Here is a 19,726-nt window from a genome sequence, read left to right on the forward strand (position 1 = left end):
GATCTCTCACCTGATTATTGCAATAGCCTCCTAAATGATTTCTCTGCTTTCCTTCTTGCCCTCTCTCTGTCACATGCCCAGTCTGTTCTCAACAGAGCAGCTAGTTCAATCATGTCACTTTCTGCTCAAAACACTCCAAAGCCTTGCCATTTACTCAGAGTAAAACCCAAATCCTTATAATAAGCTATACTAACTTTTGCTATGTATCTATCATATAATCCTTTGAAATAGAAATATGCTACATGACAGTGATTCAAAATTACTTCATTATGTAGGGTAAAGTCTGGACTTCTTGACTTTTCTCACTGTTCCTGAGCACTGTTAAAGACAAAATAACATCATATTATAGAAATAAATGATAGGTGTTACTATTGATGAAATATCAATGAAGTGATAGCTAGGTTTCATTATATTAGAAATAAAGAATTCCTCCAGGAATCTAAGTATATGTAGACTTCTGTAGATTACCAATTGGACTAAATTTTGAAATCTATTGTTCTATAAAAGAGCATGAACACTTTTCCCAAAAGATAATTTCTCATTTTCCCCAGCCATCAGAGAGATATATTACTACACTTACTTTGTAATTGAAGAGTAAGCTTATAGGAGAAATTTCCAGCTTGATTAATGGAAAGGGAACTAGACAAACAAGAGCTTTCATGCACTTCCTCTATTCCAAAAGGATCCACAATTTCTGCAATAACTGACGACAAAAATCCTTTAGGAGTGTTATGTTGCAATATCTTTCTTATGTAAGCTGTTCCAGTTTTCCTAAAAACAAACCAACAAATACCATGCAACTTGGGTAAAACAGTGGCTTAAATTAGCAAGTTCATAACCATATCATTTATAAATAAAATTTACCACAAATGGCTAACAAATGAATATTTGAGTAACGTTTGTTCAACCTCATTAGTAATCAATGAAATGTCAATTACAACAATGGGATATGATTTTTCACCTATCAAATTAGGAAAGGTTTTTTAAAGGCAGAGTTTAATAGTGGTAAGAATTTAGTGGAGATAGGCACTAATGGGATTGTAAACTGGTACAAGATGCCTAGAAAGCAATTTGACATTATGCATTAAGAGCCCTAATACTATTTTTTTCACACTCTGATTCCATAAATCTACCGACAGGTCTCTATCCTAAGGAAAGAACTTGAAACACAGAGGGGGAGGGGGAGAAAAGCTTTCCATACAAAGATGTTCATCACAGCATTATCATAAAAGCTAGAAATAAAAATGCCAACAACAGGAAAATTAAGTAAATGATAATACCTGATCTACCCAGGCAAAATACATCTATTAAAATGCTACTTACAAAGAGTTTTTAATTACCTAAGGAAAGTGGTCACATTACAATGTCAAAATGAAAGAAGCATAGTGAAGAATGTTGAAATGCATGTTGAAAAGCACTAATCAGTAATTCATCAAGGTGTTAACAGTCATGATTTCAATTGTCTTCTTTATATTTGCCTTTTAGGAAATTTCTACAGTGAGCATGTTCTTTATAATCAAGAAAAAACATCCATTTTTAAAACGTTACGCTAAGATATCCATGTGCAAAAAATAAATCTACACAGAGACCTTACACCCTTCACAAACAATTTAACTCAAAATAAATTACAGACTTAAACATAAAATGCAAAACTCTAAAACTCCTAGAAGAGAACATAGGAGAAAACCTAGATGAACTTGGGTATGGCGATGACTTTTTAGATACAACGCTGAGGACACAATCCATGAAAGAAAAAAATTGACAAGCCATACTTTATTAAATTAAAAACTTCTGCTCTGTGAAAGACACTGTCAAGAGAATTAGAAGACAAGCCATAGACTGGGAGAAAATAGTTGTGAAAAACATATCTGACAAAGGACTGTTATCCAAAATAAACTGTAGGGGAGGAATAAAACCTCTTTTTCCTCTACCCTCCTAGGTTCTGTGCCTGGGACCCTAGAAATTAAACTGATGAAAGCCAGATTAACAATAAAAAATGAACACTTGATTAATGTGTGTCATGCTTACACAGGGGAGACACCTCAGTGATGAGTAACTCAAAGGGGTGGTTGGAACCTGGAGCTTGTCTAGCATCTTAATAAAGAACAATAAATTTGTGGAGAAGTGACAAGACAAAGAAAAAGGGGCTAAGGCAAACAGTGAAAAAGTAAATATATGGGAGAAACTATTGGAAGATAAGGGTTGTTTTTAGGAATGCTTGTTATGCAGGTTCCCCTCAGTGTCTCTGAACTGGTAAGAGTCTCCAGTTGTCTCTGGTGATTAGGAATCATCCTGCCTTTCTTGGTAGAGAGGTGAAGGGCAAGGGATTTTTTCATATGTCTGCTTCTTAATTGCCTTAGGCTAAAAATAATCTTTACGCCAAAGTGGTATATTTTGGATTGCCATATGCCAATCCCCTACAATACAAACAACTCTTAAAACTCAACAGTAAGAAAAGAAACAGCCCAGTTAAAAAGTGGGCAAAAGGTCTAAATAGACACCTCACTGAAGAAAACATGCCGATGGCAAATAAACATATGAAAAGATGCTTATATGCATCATATATCATCGGGAAATGCAAATTAAAACAACAACGAGATACCACTATACGCTCATTAGAATGGCAAAAGTCCAAAATATTGACAACACCAAATATTGGTGAGGATGTAGAGAAGAGGAACTCTCATTTATTGCTGGTGGGAATGCAAAATGGTACAGCCACTTTGAAAGCCACTTACCATAAGATCCAGCAATCAAATTCCTTTGTATCTATTCAAATGAGTTAAACACAAAACCTGAACAAGGATGTTTATGGCACCATTATTCAAAATTGCCCAAACTTGGAAGCAACCAAGATGTCCTTCAGTAGGTGAATGGATAAAAAAACGGTGGTACATCCAGACAATGGAATGTCATTCAGTGGTAAACAGAAATGAGTTATCAAGTCATGAAAAGATATGAAGGAAGCTGAAATGCATATTACTAAGTGAAAGAAGCCAATCGAAAACTACACACTGTGTGATTCCAACTATATGACATTCTGAAAAAGGCAAAACTATGGAGACAGTATAGATGTCAGGGGTTAGTGGGGATGGATGGATGAATAGGCAGAGCAGAGAGGACTTTTAGGGCAGTGAAAGTATTCCATACGATATTAATAGTATAAGGTGGATACGTGTCATTACATAATTGTCAAAAGCCATAGAATGTACAACACCAAGAGTGAACCCTAATGTAAACTATGGGCTTCAGGTGACTGACGATGTGTCAGTACAGGTTCATGGATTGTAACAAATGTACCTACATTATATTGTAGTATAGTGTCCTACACTGTGGTGTAGGACATCAATAGTGAGGGAGGTATGTGTGGAGAGGGGGTATATGGGAACTCTACTTTCTGATCAGTTTTGCTGTGATCCTAAAACTGCTCTTAAAAAGTAAAGTTTATTACTGTAATTTTAAAAAATTAACCTCTTTGTATCTGAAGTCATTGACCAATAGCCAGGCTATTACTGAACCTGTCTTACCACTTCCTCCACCACTGGCGAGGTAAATGAGCCTCTTGTACTCAAGTGTCTAGGATGGCTTTTGGGAGTAATCAAGCTCCAGTCTTCCAGGAGAGGTAAGAAGTCAGCTTTTAGAGGAGGGAATGGGGTTTGGGCAATGAAGGATGGGCTTAAAATTAGGAGTCAGGGAGTTCCTGAGGTGGAGAGTAATATCTGTTGAGGGGGGAAAACACTGCAAAAAGACAATCACCATCAAACTTAACTGCCTGTAATGCTAAGCTGCCATTCTAGTACCCATGCTGTGTCCCCAGCCCACTGCCCTCACCCCATGCCAATGAAGCTGCTTTAATCAAGGTTACTACAGCCTGGAATGTTGCCACATCCAAAGGTCACTTCACTTCTTTGTTCTTATTTTACTCAGTCTCTCAGCCGCATGGGTCACTGTGGTCCACTCCATACTTTCCAAAACACCCACCTCCCTTGGCTTATATGATCCCACATTTCCCTGGTTTTTCTCCTATCTCACTGGCTGCTCCGTCTTGGTTTTCTTGGCTGGGGCCTCCTCTTCTGCCCAATCTCTCTTCTTGGAGTGCCCAAGGCCTTTTCTTCCCTACAGACATCCATTTATGCAGGAACAACTGTCAAATGAAGAGCTCCTCTCTGACCTTGTGTGCTATGCATTAGTACATCCATGCAACTGCCAACTTCACATCTTCACTTGGGTACCTAACAGGCATTTCAAAATTAATATTTCTAATATGGAACTCTCACTCACCCTGACTAACTCTGCATTCCTCGTCTCATAAAATGACAGCATGATCTACCTAGCTGCAAACCAAAAACCTAAATAGTTCTTGATTGCTCTCTTGCTAATACCCACACCAGGCAATCTGTCATCAAATCCTGTCTTTTCTCAAGTGCACCTGCTTCAACTGCCTTCATTTCTCACCTGTATTACCTCAATAGCTTTCCAAGGGGCCTGGAAACTTTGACTTCTCATTCTGTCCTATACTTTTCACAGCAGAGTGATCTTTTCGAAAATAAAAATAATTTCACTCTCCTATGTAAAACTCTCCAATGGCTTCCCCTGGCACCAAGAATAACACTTAAACTCCTCATGCAGCCCACGATGCCTTATATGGTCTGGCACTTACCTACCCCCTCGCTCACCTTCCACCACACCATCTTACTCTGCACCATCCACACCAGCTTCCTTCCTGTTTATTTAAAACACCCACGTATTTTCTTGCCTGACTGCATTTACACTTGCAATTTCTTTTGCCTGGAAAGCTCTTCGCTCTTTGTTCTCAGCTGTTTGCTTACCCTTCTCACTCCCTCTGTCACCATGTTTACTTTCTTCATAGCATGTATTAGATCTAAAACAATTTTTTTTTTGCTTACATGTTTATCATCTGTCTCTCTTCATTAGAATGTCACCTCCATGTGGACAAGGACCTTGTCTATCTTATTCACCACTATATTCCTGGTCTTAGCAAAAGACTTGATGTGAAATAGTCACTCAATAATATTCATGGAATTAACAAATAGCTTTACCAAAAACTTTGTGTAAATGTTGATGATGTTTTCTTTCTGAGCAATTTAGTAGAATTATTGACATTAAGTTATCACTTTTAGGATTTTGTGGAGATTCTTAAAAACAATTGACCATGTTATGAAATGAGAGAAGTTCCTTCTCAATACTTCACCATTTGTGGAACGACTATACTTCCCATTATCAAGCAGATACAGTTTTTTTAATCTGTGGGTATATAATCAATTCCCACTGTGGAAAGGATTTTGATTCAGTATCCAACATCTCGTAGGTAGTGCCCCCCAAATCCAAAATCCTTGCTAATGTTCTGAATCCCTTGTGTTCCACCATTGAATCTTTCTTTAAACCATTTTTAGAAATTGAAGTATAGTTAATTTACAATGTTGTGTTAATTTCAGGGGTACAGCAAAGTAATTCAGTTATATATATATATTTTTTTTTCAGATTCTTTTCCATCATAGGTTATTACAAGATATTGAATATAGTTTCCTGTGCTATACAGTAGGTTCTTGTTGTTTGTCTGTTTCTATCATCTAACCTTAGTTCCTCTTATTCCTCAAATTCTCTTTTGAATTCCAAGAGACTGTCATTTCCACACTGCATGATTCCTCACCCAACAGTCTGTCTACCACAAGTACCTGTCTTCTTAAGCACGATATGAGAACCTCAGATTCCCCCACAATAATAAGACAAGATGTGGCTGGATGTGGCACGCAGAAGACAAGCATAGATGTGTTTTATAAAGCAAAGAGCCAGGCAATAGAGTAAAGGAATGGAAATTACTCTGGATCCATTGCCCTTTTGAGTCTACCTCCCAAATATCTCTCAAATCAATCCATTCCTCTCCATTTCTACTATCAACATCTTAGACTGAAACACAAAAAATTTTAGCCTATACTATTGCAAAATCCTTCTAACTGATCTCAGTGCATCCACAGTTGTTACCCTCTACTTCCTTCTCCCCATCTCAGCAGAGTGGTATTCTAAACAAAAGCTAGACCATTTGAGATAAATGGAGTTTATGAGTTTAAAGAAGGCAGGAGTAATGGTGTGCTGTGCATTTCATCTCTCATCTCCATTCTACCCTACATGGAGAAGAAGAAAGGGCTTCTCCTCATGATATGTCAAGAAGGGCTTCCAGGGGACCACTTTATAACTTGAAATATGCCTTCTGAGGTTTGAGGGGCACAGGGACCAGAGTTGGACTTATCCTGAGAAATATAAGGAGTGGAGACAAATCAGACACCTAGAGTTTAAAGTTACATATGTGGTGGGAAAGGGAGAAAAATGTCAATACATTTTAGACTTTAAGTTAACACACGTGAAAATCTTAGATAACACTAAAAAAAAGAAAGGAGTATGAAAGTCCCAATCCAGTAAAAGAAAATAAAATGGAAGTGGGGAAGAAATGAACCTTAAAGTGAGGTAAACAAAGAGAACAAAAAAGGAAACATAAAAAAAGTAGGACAAATAGCACAAAAGAAGATGGTACAAATAAATTCAAATACATTGGGTTGACCAAAAAGTTCATTCGGGTTTTTCCATAACTCTCCAATTAAAAGATAGAGATTGGCTAAAAAAAAGCCCACAAAACCTATATATGTTTTTTATGAGGGATACATAAGGAAGGTGGCAGTAAAAGGATCAAAATCATATGCTAGACAAACATTACCCAAAGAAGGCTAGTGCAACTATATGAATAACAGATTAAAAACAACAAAAATAAAACAAAAACCATGGTAACAACAAAAAGATAATCTGATTAAAAAGTGAGCAAAGGACTTAATTAGACATTTCTACAAAGAAGATATACAGATGGCCAATAAGCACATTAAAAGATGCTCAACATCACTAATAATTAGAGAAATGGAAATCAAAACCACAAGATATCATTAGAATGGCTATTATAAAATAAAAAAATAGAGAATAACAAATGTTGGCAAAGATGTGGAGAAATTAGAACCCTTGTACATTGTTGGTGGGAATACAAAATGGTGCAGCTGCTGTGGAAAATGGTACGGAGTTTCCTCAAAATATTCACCATAGAATTACCACATGATATAGCAATTCCACTCCTTGGTATACCCAGAATAACTGGAAGTATGGTCTCGGAGAGATAGCTGTACACCCATGTTCATAGCGACATTATTCAGAATAGCCAAAAAGTGGAAGCAACCCATGCCCATCAATAGAGGAATGGATAAGCAAAATGTGGCATATGCATACAACAGCATATTATCGTCTTAAAAATGAAGGAAATTCTGTCACATGCTATAACATGGATGAACTTTAAGGACAGTATGCTAATTGAAATAAGCCAGTCTCAAAAGATATGTACTGTATGATTCCACCTATGTAACTGATCTAGGTGTATCCACAATTGTTCATAGTCAAATTCACAGAGACAGAAAGTAGAACAGAGGTTGCCAGAGGCTGTTGGGAGAGGGGAATGGGGAATGAACTGTTTAGTGGGCACAGAGTTTCAGTTGGGGAAGATAAGATAATTCTGGCGATGGATAGTGGCAATGGTTGTACAACCATGTGAATATACTTAATGTCACAGAACTGCACTCTTAAAAATGGTTAAAATGGTAAATTTTATGTTATGTATATTTTACTACAACCAAAGTACTATAATGCAAAAAAGCATTATAAATATAAAAATAATAATTAAATACCAATAAAATGTTCAACTCATCAAGAAGATGTAACAATTCTAAACTTATATGTATCTAATAACAGACTCAAAATATATAAGGCAAAATTGACAGAACTACAAAAGAAACTGACAAATTCAATATCACATCAGAAAATTTTAACATAACTCAATAATTGATAGGTCACACAGAAAAAAAGTCAGTAAGGATACAGAAGATTGAAAAATCACAATTAACAAGATTAATCTAACAAATAAATACTAACATTGCACTCAACAATGTATGAAATGTATAAACATAGACAATACACAATGACCAAGATAGGTTTATTCCGTGACTTCAAGTCTGGTTCAGCATTAAATCCATAATATAATTTACAACATTAAGTAAAAAGTTAAAGGAAAAATATCTATAGGTAAGCTCAATAGATATAGAAGAAACATTTAAAAACAAAAATAAAGCACCTGTTAAACTGAAAAAAAAGATAACTGTCTACAAATGAAAAAGAGTTTTAAAAATTTATGGAAAGGATAATCCGTGATGGTGAAATGTTTAAAACATTCTTTTAAAAGTCAGAAACAAGGAAGCCCACTGTTATGGTCTGAATGTCTGTATCCCTCTAAAATTCCTATGTTGAAAACCTAAAGCCCAAAGTGATGGTATTCAGAGGTGAGGCTTTTGGGAGGTGATTTAGGTCATGAGGGTGAAGGCTTTGTGAATCACTTTACTACCCTTATAAAAGGGGCTCCAGAGCAATCCCCTGCCCCCTTCAACTATGCGAGGACAGGGCAAGAAGTTGGCAGTTTACAACCAGAAGAGAGCCTGCACAGAACCCAACCATGCTGGCACCCTAATCTTAGACTTCCAGTCTTCAGAACTATGAGAAATACATTTCTGTTGTTTATAAGCCACCCAGTCTTTGATATTTGATTATAGCAGCCTGAACGGACTGACACCCACTATCTTCATTTCTATTTAATGAGCTCCTAGATACTGTGACAGAAAAAAAATGTATAATATGCTAAGAAATGTTAAAGAAACAAATTATTTGCAGGTGATGTGATTATTTGCTTAGAAAAATGTTTACCTCTACTGAGAAAATCCAAAAGAATATATAGAAAAAGTACTGGAATCATCAAAAGAATGTAGCAAATTTGAAACATTTAAGATTACTGCACAAGGGCTTCCCTGGAGACACAGTGGTTGAGAATCCACCTGCCAATGCAGGGGACACGGGTTTGAGCCCTGGTCCGGGAAGATACCACATGCTGCGGAGCAACTAAGCCTGTGCGCCACAACTACTGAGCCTGTGCTCTAGAGCCCGTGAGCCACAACTACTGAGCCCGCATGCTGCAACTACTGAAGCCCTCATGTCTAAAGCCCATGCTCTGCAACAAGAGAAGCCACCACAATGAGAAGCCCGTGCACCACAGTGAAGAGTACCCCTGCTCACCGCAATCAGAGAAAGCCCGTGCACAGCAACGAAGACCCAATGCAGCCAAAAATAAATGAACAAAATAATTTTTAAAAAAAAAGATTGTTACACAAAAGTCAATTACAAGACATCTGCTTTTGCTTTCAACGCAGAAAGAAGCAACCCAACAAGAAACAAAACAGATAAATCACTAAGTCATCATTTTCCTTAAGCCATCAGATACTAAAGTCACAAGATAACCAACTAACCTGAAATCCAAGGGAACAAGCCATTCCGAGGAGAATCTGAACACAGGAACAGTCTCACTTATGGAAGAGCATGAGAGGGAAAAGCAGTGCTGGCACAAAAGAAGCAAGTAAGAAATAGCTAAAATTGTAAAAAACTGTCAAAGGCCAAGTATGTGCTGCTATGTGAGTCTGGAAATGCTGGGGCACCTTTCAAAACGGAGTCTGCACTCACTTGCAAGCTCCTTCCCATGGGTTTCCCTGGACGCTCAGGAGAAAGACTGGGGCAGGGAATAGACCAGACAGTCCCTGCTGGTGGTGCAGGCATCAAGGGAGTGTGGGAGAGGTCACCGTGGGGAGTGGGTGGAGAGGATGGGAGCAAGCATCACTCGCTTCCCTGAACCTTCTTTCATGAGAAGCAAAAACCTTAAGCTACAGGAGGCTGGGCATTCAACAGTTGCACACAGGTCTCAAAAGAGGTGATCCATGCTGGGGGGAAGTGCTTGGGGGGTGCTGGCACTGAAGCCCTGGCTCCCTCCCTCCCTCTTATCCCCTACACAGCAGAAGCCTGAAGCTACTGAGAGAGAGGAAGCAAAGCCACCCATCACTGGGGCACAGGCAAAGACACATTATGGATAAGGGAAGCTAAAATGATAACTCTCTATCCTTATGGAGAGTCAGGGAGCTGTCTTGGGCCTAAAATTCTAGGAGAACAAATAGAGTTATCCTGCTGCAAGAAGAATCAGAAATCTCCACCTAAGATCTAACTGCAGGTACAAGGCAGAATTTGGCTGCAAGAGGTAATTTTTATTAACAGGTTGTTGTGCTTTTTTTTCTTAATGGAACTTGACAAGCTGAATCTAACATTTAAATGCAAGAACAAAGGCCAAGAAAATCCAAGAGGGGGTGCTATTCATAGGAGTTACCTGGTTAGAGAAATTTTGTCATTGTGATCTAGGGAAGGGCAAATACAGCAATGAAGGAGAAGAGAGACAGAGACAGATTGATGTACATGTGGAACTAGGATATATCACAGGGGTGACACTGCAGATCAGGGGGAAAGATGGGTCTTGTTTGCACAATTGGTTATCTATATATATAAAAAAAGAAAGAAATCAGATTCCCACCTCATACTACACTCAACATCAATTCTAGACAGATTAAAAACTTAAAAATACAAAGCAAAAGTTAAAAACTACAAGGCAAAATAGGAGAATAGCGAAATAGATTGTGGTATATTCATATGAGTGAATACAGATGCATACATCAATACCAAATCTTTTTTTTTTTTTTTTTTTTTGCGGTACGCGGGCCTCTCATTGTTGTGGCCTCTACCGTTGCGGAGCACAGGCTCCGGATGCACAGGCTCAGCAGCCATGGCTCACGGGCCCAGCCGCTCCGCGGCATGTGGGATGTTCCCGGGCCAGTGCACGAACCCGTGTCCCCCGCATCGGCAGGTGGACTCTCAACCACTGTGCCATCAGGGAAGCCCAATACCAAATCATTTTTAAAGCATATGGGGTAATTTTTTAAAAGCATAAGGTTGTATGAAAAAGGCAAGTCACAGGAAAAGGTATACATTGCTAAGTAACACATCTGGCAAAACTAAACTATATATATATATATGTACATATATATATATATATTTTTTTTTTTCTGGTACACGGGCCTCTCACTATTGTGGCCTCTCCCTTTGCAGAGCACAGGCTCCGGACACTCAGGCTCAGCGGCCATGGCTCACGGGCCCAGCCGCTCCACGGCATGTGGGATCTTCCCAGACCAGGGCATGAACCCGTGTCCCCTGCATCGGCAGGCGGACTCTCAACCACTGTACCACCAGGGAAGCCCTAAACAATATATTTTGATACACATATATGTTAAAGCTATAGAGAAACATTTCTTAAAATGTTTACACAAAATTCAAGGTAATGCTTATTTCTGAGGAGGCAGAGTGTTGGGGCGGGGAAGAGGCAGCAAAGCAAAGGAAAACTACACAGAAGCACAGCTGGAAGGTTGCAGGGGCCCCAAAAGAGTGGAAGACTTCCAGAGGCCCAGAGGTGATGGGGGCAGTTGTCTCCAGGTAGAAGTGTCACCCCCATCAGCAGAGCTCTTGTCCCTTTATCTCACCTCCATTTTCTCACCCAAACTCCGGAAGGGGCTGGAAACCATCAGCTATGAGGGAGGGGGGATATGAATCTAAAAATAATAAGAATGAGGAAATTCTCCACCTCCCCACATTCCAGGCTCCCCAGGCTGGGTCTGGCTAAAACAGGGGCCGGAAAACAAACTTAAATTGGATGAGGGTTTGAAGTTTCTTAAGACACTGGGCAGGAATGGAGTCATGTGGTAATTGACTGACTTAGATTTTTTAAGCTAAGGAAATATTTATTTACTCTCTAAGGGAAAAGCTATGGGACTTGCTGATACTTCATCTAGAGGCAGAAAGGAAATAGGTCCACAGAGGTGGTCTGAAGAGACAGGAGGAAAAAAAAGTTGATATCCAGCTGATTCAGTAAACAAATTACACATAATTGATGTGGTTATTCACCTAATTTGAAGCCTTCAGTGCTTCCCCCTCCCTTAGAATAACATCCACATTCCCTACTGGGACTCAGAAGGCCCCACCTGACCTGGTCTCGAATGACTTTTCTCCTTGGTTCACAACACTGAAGTCACTCTGGTTTTTCTTGGGTTTCTCAAGCACACATCATGCTCCTTTTGGCCTGGGGGCCTTTTCCACGCTGTGCTCTCAGGCTGGAACCTTCCCCCCACCCAATCCCCTTCCTTCATCCTCATTTTCCTGATCTCATCATAAGCATCACTGCCTCTGGGAAACCTTCCAAGATCCTCCAAATAAGGGCTCAACCCCCAGGAACTCACTCTCTCAATGCTCCATGCTCCTCTGTTGCAGACTTATATCAACAGCAATTACACAACCGTCTATGTCCTGTGCTAGAATACAAGTTCCAGGAGTACATGGGTTTGAACATCTTCCTCACTCTCCATCACAGCACCTTCCAGAGTGCCTTGTTAAATAACTATTTGTGGAAGAGAAGAATGAAGGGTTCACCCTGCTTCACCTCCTGACTATCTAGATATCTGCCTTTGGCCCACAGCTGACCTCATAACTTCCGGCTTCCACATCCTTGACCTTCCTGCTTGAAGTCCCACTTGCTTCCAGTTCCCTGATCCTGGCTCTTTGCTCCCATTTCCTTCCTTGGAGATGCTCATTCTCTAGTTTCTGTGCAAGTGGAGCACAGTTATTGAATTTGATCACAGAACATGCTATGCTGGTTTTCAACTATTCTGATCCTTTAGAGAATTATCGTATGCTTTTAAAAATAATTAGGATATAAGAAATTGATATTAATGTTGAGATGATGTTAATCATATGTTAATTTTAAAGAGTGATTCTCTATGTTTTCTACAAGGACATACCTAGGTAAACATGCACTAACTGATCTGGAATATCACACATCCAAAAGCCATCAAAAACAAATAGTTCTAGGTGATCACAGATACTTTTCTCAGAGGCTGAAGATGCTACAGTCTTTGTGGAAGAAAACCCTAATGCCAGCATTTGCTATATTATGTTTGATTCTTGTCCCCATCTCTACCTCTGAGTGAGCTGTCCCGTAGAGCTGGAGTTGTTGGCTATGGGACAAGATCCTAGTTGACAGCCCAAAGCATGTATAATAGACAGATTTCAACCTGGTGGAACAGGGCTCACCACTTTGGAGATAGGTGAGTTTCTGGTAATCTGAAACTGTTTCTTTTCTGGTTGTTAGATGTGGGGGTGAGGGGTTATAGAATTTATATTGTTTTTCAAAGAAAGATTTTAGGCCTTAAAGGCAGCTTTCAGGGTCCCTGGCTCTTGCCAACATCTTCAAAGTAAGCGTTCCTGAGAACTCTGCATACCTTGCCATGCAGTATTTCATGCAGAATGGCCTCCTCTATGTTAGATGTGCTTGTCTTTAGGACATATGACAACTGCCATGGGAGTGAACTCAGAGGATAAGCAGTATCCACTGTAGCCCAGACATTTTTGATACTCAGGACGACAAACACACATTTCTTTAGCTTGGCCAGATGGTGCTGACAAAACTGGCCCCATGTTTCTCAAACTGGGGCATTGTGCAAGGCACCTTAGAGTCTATAAGTAAATGTATTTGGCCTTGCGAGGTGTCCAAAAAAAGACTTACTCTCCTTGACTAGTAAAATTACTCCAAAAGATAGGCTCAAAATTTAGAATATCAATACTGGTGTGCAATCTAAGTAAAATGTGAAGATAATCAGTACCTACCTGGAGTGTATCAATTTTCCAAGGTGAATGTCATTGAATTTCTTGGTGTATATACTTTCCTTTGGTTCATTCTCGGGCACATATGCATAAAAGATCATTTCATTTAAGGTGATATACTGTGGAGCAAGGACAGTCTCAAAGCCCAGGTCAGGAGCCTGGAACATGAAAAAAGAAAGTATTGAATTTAAATGAGTTTATATTTCCATTATGGCAAAATGAAAATAAGATTTGCTTCCAGTTCACATCAAAACAATACTGCTTTGCTTATCAATAGGAGGAATATTTCAACACATTCTGTGTGAATATCCACGCGTGTGCAAGGGAAAACACACTTTTCTGTTGAGGAGAAGAAATTCTGAGAAGTAAAGTTCAGTTTAAGATTCCCATGTAGAAGGCTGCAGTGGGAGATGTGAATGTCTTGTCTTGTGTGTGTGGGAGGAGTCTGGAGGTGCAGATTCTAGAATTCAGTTCCTATTTGGAGTTTTCTGTAAGCGAGGGGCAGGGAAGAACCTCTCGTCACTTGAGAGCTGCCCCCCACCCCCCGCAATCTCACGCTGGTGACTCTGCACAGCTGCCGCTGAGTCCCCAACACTGGTGGTTCACAAGGCTTTCCCTCACTGTCAACACGGGCACCTTTGGACCAGATTTCTGACCCGCAGGTCTTCTTTCCAACACACCCTTCTCTGATCCTGATCTTGTCCAGATTTGGTAACTTGCAGGGGTGAGAAGATAGGTAGGGACCAGCCCCCAGGGGGATGCTGGAGTCGCCCTTGTTGCTATGACAGGAGGAGGGATGGTAGATGGTACAGACTGGTTGGGACGCCACCATCAAGTCATGCCTTCCAGACCCATTTTCTGTCATGCCTTTTCCTCTGGCCTCTAAAAGTTGGGAACCCACGGAGAAGAGAGAGTGGGAAACAGACGCCAGGAGAATACATGTGGGACTGAACAGATGGCTTAAGGAGCCTTGAAAATTACTGACAATGCTTTAAGGGTTCTGCATGACACTCTAGACCGGGAGTGGCAAGAACATCCCATGAAAAGAATGTGCAAGTCCAGGGAGAGGCTGTAAAATGGCTGAAAGCTTGCTGCCTGATTCGATGTCTGATTCCAGTGACTACCCAGTGATGTGTGTAATTTGGGGTGAATTATTTAGCCTCCCTGTACTTCACTTTCCTTATGGGTAAAATGAGGGTAAATAATTGTTATAAAGATTAAGTGTTCATGACAGTGCCTGGCACCTAGTCGGAGCCAAATAAGGTCTAGGGATCGTTTGTACCCAGAGACAATACATGTATAGTTTGTTTTGGGAGAGGGAGGTCGTAATATTGAGTGTAAGTTCCTTGAACTCACTCGCCCTGAGTATAAAAACCCCCACTGGCTTTTGATTTAATAATTTAAACTTTCACATAAGAGAACTAAGACATTTCCTACAAATTGTGAAGTTAGTGAAAATTGAGGTAACTGCTTTTGTGGTTAGTGCTACCCTCCCGCTCACGTGATTTGATTTATTTCTATGCAGAGCCGCACAACAGATGGGCAAATAAATACACAAGGAGTCACGTGATGGCATCTTACTGTCACTAGAAAGTTCCACTTTACTCTCTACAAATATCTCGGACAGACAGGGAAGTTAAAACACCATGTTCTGAACCGCAGTTAAAACAGAGTCATCCTTGAGTCCTCCTTTATTCTGTTTCCTTTAAGCCAAAGGGTAGGTTTTATTAAGTCCCAGTCAAAAAATATGTTTGATTCTTTGCTGATACATTGATGAAAATTCATTATTAATTATTATTAATTCATGATTATGTGCCCCGTGATGAGTTCTTAGGCATATATACCTTCAAAACTGGCACATTATACATTAAAATTATTAGAAAAATCTGCATGAAGTATCTTCTGTGACACACATAACACCTTTCTCTGTTAGTATTAGAAAAGGAAGAAACAAGGGGGGCAGGGTTAATATGAAAGAAGAAAGGTCAAATATTGGGAAAAAACAGAACTCATGTTTCTTCAAGGTCAACCTTGAGAGGCAGAGAGTCAAACCCACCATGGATCTGGGTTGGATCTAGCTTAGAATATCTGGTGGTTTGCTGTGAAGACATTTATATGAACATATTCTGGGTGGATATAAATCTATATAGCTCTGTATGTGACTTGAAAGATTTTGGAGATGTTCCCTGATATATGGAGGTTTTTCCTTTAGCTAAATAGAGCAAAGAGCATTAATAAGAGTTTGTAAGGAAAACACTTTCCCATTTCCATTTAAAACAAGACAAACTGTTTCAATGCATTATATCACTGACCTGTCCAAAAATACCTTTAGAATTTCCAAAGGCAGCTTCAAAATGATCCGGAGTCAGTTTATGTATGAATCCCATGTGGTCATAGTATAATGTGAAAATTTTATCAGAAATAGATCCAATTTTACTATATCTTCCTAACCCTGTTAGGAAAGGAACAGACATCTCTTGATATTGATACGATACAACTAGAGAACTTTAAAAGCTATACCTTATAAAAACTCTATTTAAACTAAGCGGTGGGAGAAGGGCTCTGAGACTCCAGAATTAGCAAAATTCATGTTAGTCTTTGGTAAGTCCCTGGAAAGTCTTTTTCAAGCTCCATTTCATTACAGAACCTGTTCACTGAAGTAGGTGAAGGACAGAGTGAGGGGGTGTCTAGAAGTATAGAGGAAAAGAGGTTAGCTCCTCCGGTGGTGGGTTCTCTTCCTAACACTGAAATCAGACCCCTGAGTAGATAGAAGGCAGTGAGAAAATAACCCTTGGGGAGGCAAGGGGGAATTATCAGTAGAGACCACTGGGTCATTAGCTATACTAGGATTAATATGTTGAACCAAACTTGGTGTTTTGCGTTTCTCTTGTGTCTTAGGGCAACATATTGAGAGGAACTGGTAGTCACCTGGTGACGCAGCAACATTCACTGAACCAAACACTGATCCAGACAAAGAAAGGGTCCCCTCTCCTGGATGGAGGATGGAGACAGAGTGAACGCTGAGGTTTCAGGATGAGAAAGGTCGATTGCCAACCCCTCCCCGCACCAAGCTCCCTAATCCTCCCTAGTTTCTCCTGTCCTGACCCCTAAACACTGGAGTGCCCCAGGACTCAGTTCTTAGATATCTTCTACCATTATCTCTGGAGATCTCATCCAGTTCCAGGATTTTACTTTATTTTTTAAAATTAATTTTTATTGGAGTATAGTTGCTTTACAACGTTGTGTTAGTTTCTGCTGTATAGCAAAGTGAATCAGCTATACGTATACATATATCCCCTCTTTTCTGGATTTCCTTCCCATTTAGGTCGCCACAGAGCACCGAGTAGAGTTCCCTGTGCTATACAGGAGGTTCTCATTAGTTATCTATTTTATATGTAGTAGTATATATATGTCAATCCCAATTTCCCAATTCATCCCACCTCCCCTTCCCCCCTTGGTATCCATATATTTGTTCTCTATGTCTGTGTCTCTATTTCTGCTTTCAGGATTTTAAATCCATTTTTATGTGGATGATCCCCAAATTTAAACCTCCCATCTCATTCTCTTCCCTGAACTCCAGACTTATCTAACTGCCTAATGGCATCTTCATATGCATGTCAGCCAAGCATCTCACATGGAACTCATCCCAAACTGAACTCCCAATCCTCACATAAACCTCCTCCATCCTCAGCCTTCCTCATTTCCAGGAAGGGCAACTGTGTTATTCCTGCTGCTCAGTCCAAAAACCATACAGCCATTCTTAATTCCTCTCTTCCTCTCACACCCTGTGTCTAATCCATCAGCAAATCCTACTGACGTTAGCCTCAAAATATATATAGAACCCAGCCACTTCTCACCACAATCACCCTGGACAAGCCAATATATGTATTTATTTATTGTGAAATTTAGAACGAGGAATTAGCTCATGCAATTATGGAGGCTGAGAAGTTCTATGATCTGCTGTCTGTAAGGTAGAGAACCAAAGGCCCAAGCACCAGGGGAACTGATGGTGTAGCTCCCAGTTGAAGCCCAAAGGCCTGAGAACTGGGTTTGTGGGGCGGGAGGGCAGGAGAAGACTGATGATGTCCGAGCTCAAGCTGGCGGGCAAGAAGCAAAAGGGGTGAATTCCTCTTGCCTCCACCTTTTTGTTCTACTTAGGCCCTTAAGAGATTGGATGATGTCCACCCATACTGAGGAGGACAGCCTATGGATTCAAATGTTAATCTCACCCAGATACACCCTCACGGCCACACACAGAAATAATGTTTAATCTGGGCACCCCTTGGCCCAGTCAAGCTGACACATAAAATTAACCATTACAATTGTTAAGGTTCAATATGCCATATTTCATCTAACATAAGATACACTTTTTTTTTCTTCACATTTTCACATCTTGGAAATGGAGATATTTTATAATTGATCTGTCTTATAATCATTGTCCACTAGGTGGCACTCACGTCATAATGGTCAATTGGCTACACATGTTTGTATTATACTTTGTCTCCGCCCTTTATACTGTCATCACTTTACTGAATCACTGGTATAATACATGTGGAGCTTTAATGCTGCTTAAAATGCCTTAAAATATTACATTATAATCTGGTACTGAAACAAAATTATTATGGGTTCAGCAAGAGAGAAGAACAAAGCAGGGCATAGATTTATCAACAAAGCAAAAGTCGCTAAAGAATTACCACACTGCCACATTTTCTTGTAGAACAATCACCAATTATTTTATAAGACCTAAGAAAAAAGAAACCTACAAGTAGATGAAATTACATTATGTTTTACTATGGAGATACACATGAAATTATTGCCTTGTCACACAGAACGCTGGGGAAATGTCAGCACAATCCATGCATCATCCACGATCACTGTGAAAACACTGTGTTAAAGTTTAATTGGAAGAGTTTTTCCTTTCTTTGTGTTAATAGAACAAAGTGCATCTTACACTCAATGAAACTCACATTTGATGAAATATGTTTACAACATTCTTCTGTTGGTTTTGCATATGAACAACTAGTTGAGTTGGTTCTTAGGTAATATTTTTCTCTGAAAGTTCTTTAAAAGAATATGTGATATTCATTGTTGTAGCAGAAAAATCCAAGGCTGGCTTGATTTTTTGGTGTGCTTTAAAAATTTTTTTTTTTCTTGGCTGCATTTGATCTTCATTGCTGTGCACGGGCTTTCTCTAGTTGCGGCGAGTGTAGGCTCTTCTTCGTTGTGATGTGCGGGCTTCTCACTGTGGTGGCTTCTCTTGTTGCAGAGCATGGGCTCAGTAGTTGTGGCTCATGCGCCCTAGAACGTGCGGACTTCAGTAGTTGTGGTGCACGGGCTCTAGAGCACAGGCTCAGTAGTTGTGGCACATGGGCTTAGTTGCTCAGCGGCATGTGGGATCTTCCCAGACCAGGACTCAAACCTGTGTCCCCTGCATTGGCAGGCGGATTCTTAACCACTGTGCCACCAGGGAAGTCCCTGGCTTTACATTTTCTATTTCAAATAATTCAGAAGTGTTTTTGCTTTTATTATTGGTTTTGCTTTTAGTTAAAAAAATTAATGTTTAATCAACTTTGGTTTCCTTTATTCTTCCTATTTTCAGTATTTATACATCCATTCATTCATATCAGAGGGCTACAATGTGCCAGGAAGAGAAATACAGAGCCACCACCTTTGTTCATCACTGAAAATCCCTACCACTTGCAATTTCTCAATCTTTAGCATCTATATTTGTCATCCGAGATTCTTTCTAATTATTTATTCATTCTATATGTGGACATGTTTCTATAGTTTATATCTATAATTTTTAATAATTTATATTGCCAATTTAGTTTAGTTTTCTGAGGTATTAAATATTTTTACTATTTTCAAAGTAATCTTGCTTAGTCTATGTTGACTTCTGTTTCATAATACGTGTTTATTCTCTATTTGCCCATTCCCCTGGATCCATTCTCAGACTTCCTCTTCCCTGTTCGGTGCACTGAAAGGCTCACCCCTGTGTATTTCAATACTTCCACTCTGTTTCCAGCTGGATTCTGAATGGGTTTGGCCAGTG

At 39.7% G+C, this 19,726-nt stretch overlaps 1 protein-coding gene across 1 annotated transcript in view; it reads right to left on the reverse strand.

The window, feature by feature from the left end:
* The window catches only part of CATSPERB (catsper channel auxiliary subunit beta), a 138,548-nt gene that overhangs the window by 34,644 nt on the left and 84,178 nt on the right, over positions 1–19,726 (reverse strand). Inside the window, exons 16-18 of the mRNA XM_089908126.1 lie at positions 15,987–16,126; positions 13,678–13,832; positions 581–771 (exon numbers count right to left, since the gene is read on the reverse strand). Coding sequence (XP_089764252.1) covers positions 581–771; positions 13,678–13,832; positions 15,987–16,126 — 486 coding nt within the window. The remainder of the gene's footprint in view (positions 1–580; positions 772–13,677; positions 13,833–15,986; positions 16,127–19,726) is intronic.

The sequence above is a fragment of the Delphinapterus leucas genome, chromosome 2, assembly GCF_059928025.1.
Source record: "Delphinapterus leucas isolate spDelLeu-1000000601 "Yukka" chromosome 2, BTC_Dleu_Yukka2, whole genome shotgun sequence".
NCBI lineage: Eukaryota > Metazoa > Chordata > Mammalia > Artiodactyla > Monodontidae > Delphinapterus > Delphinapterus leucas.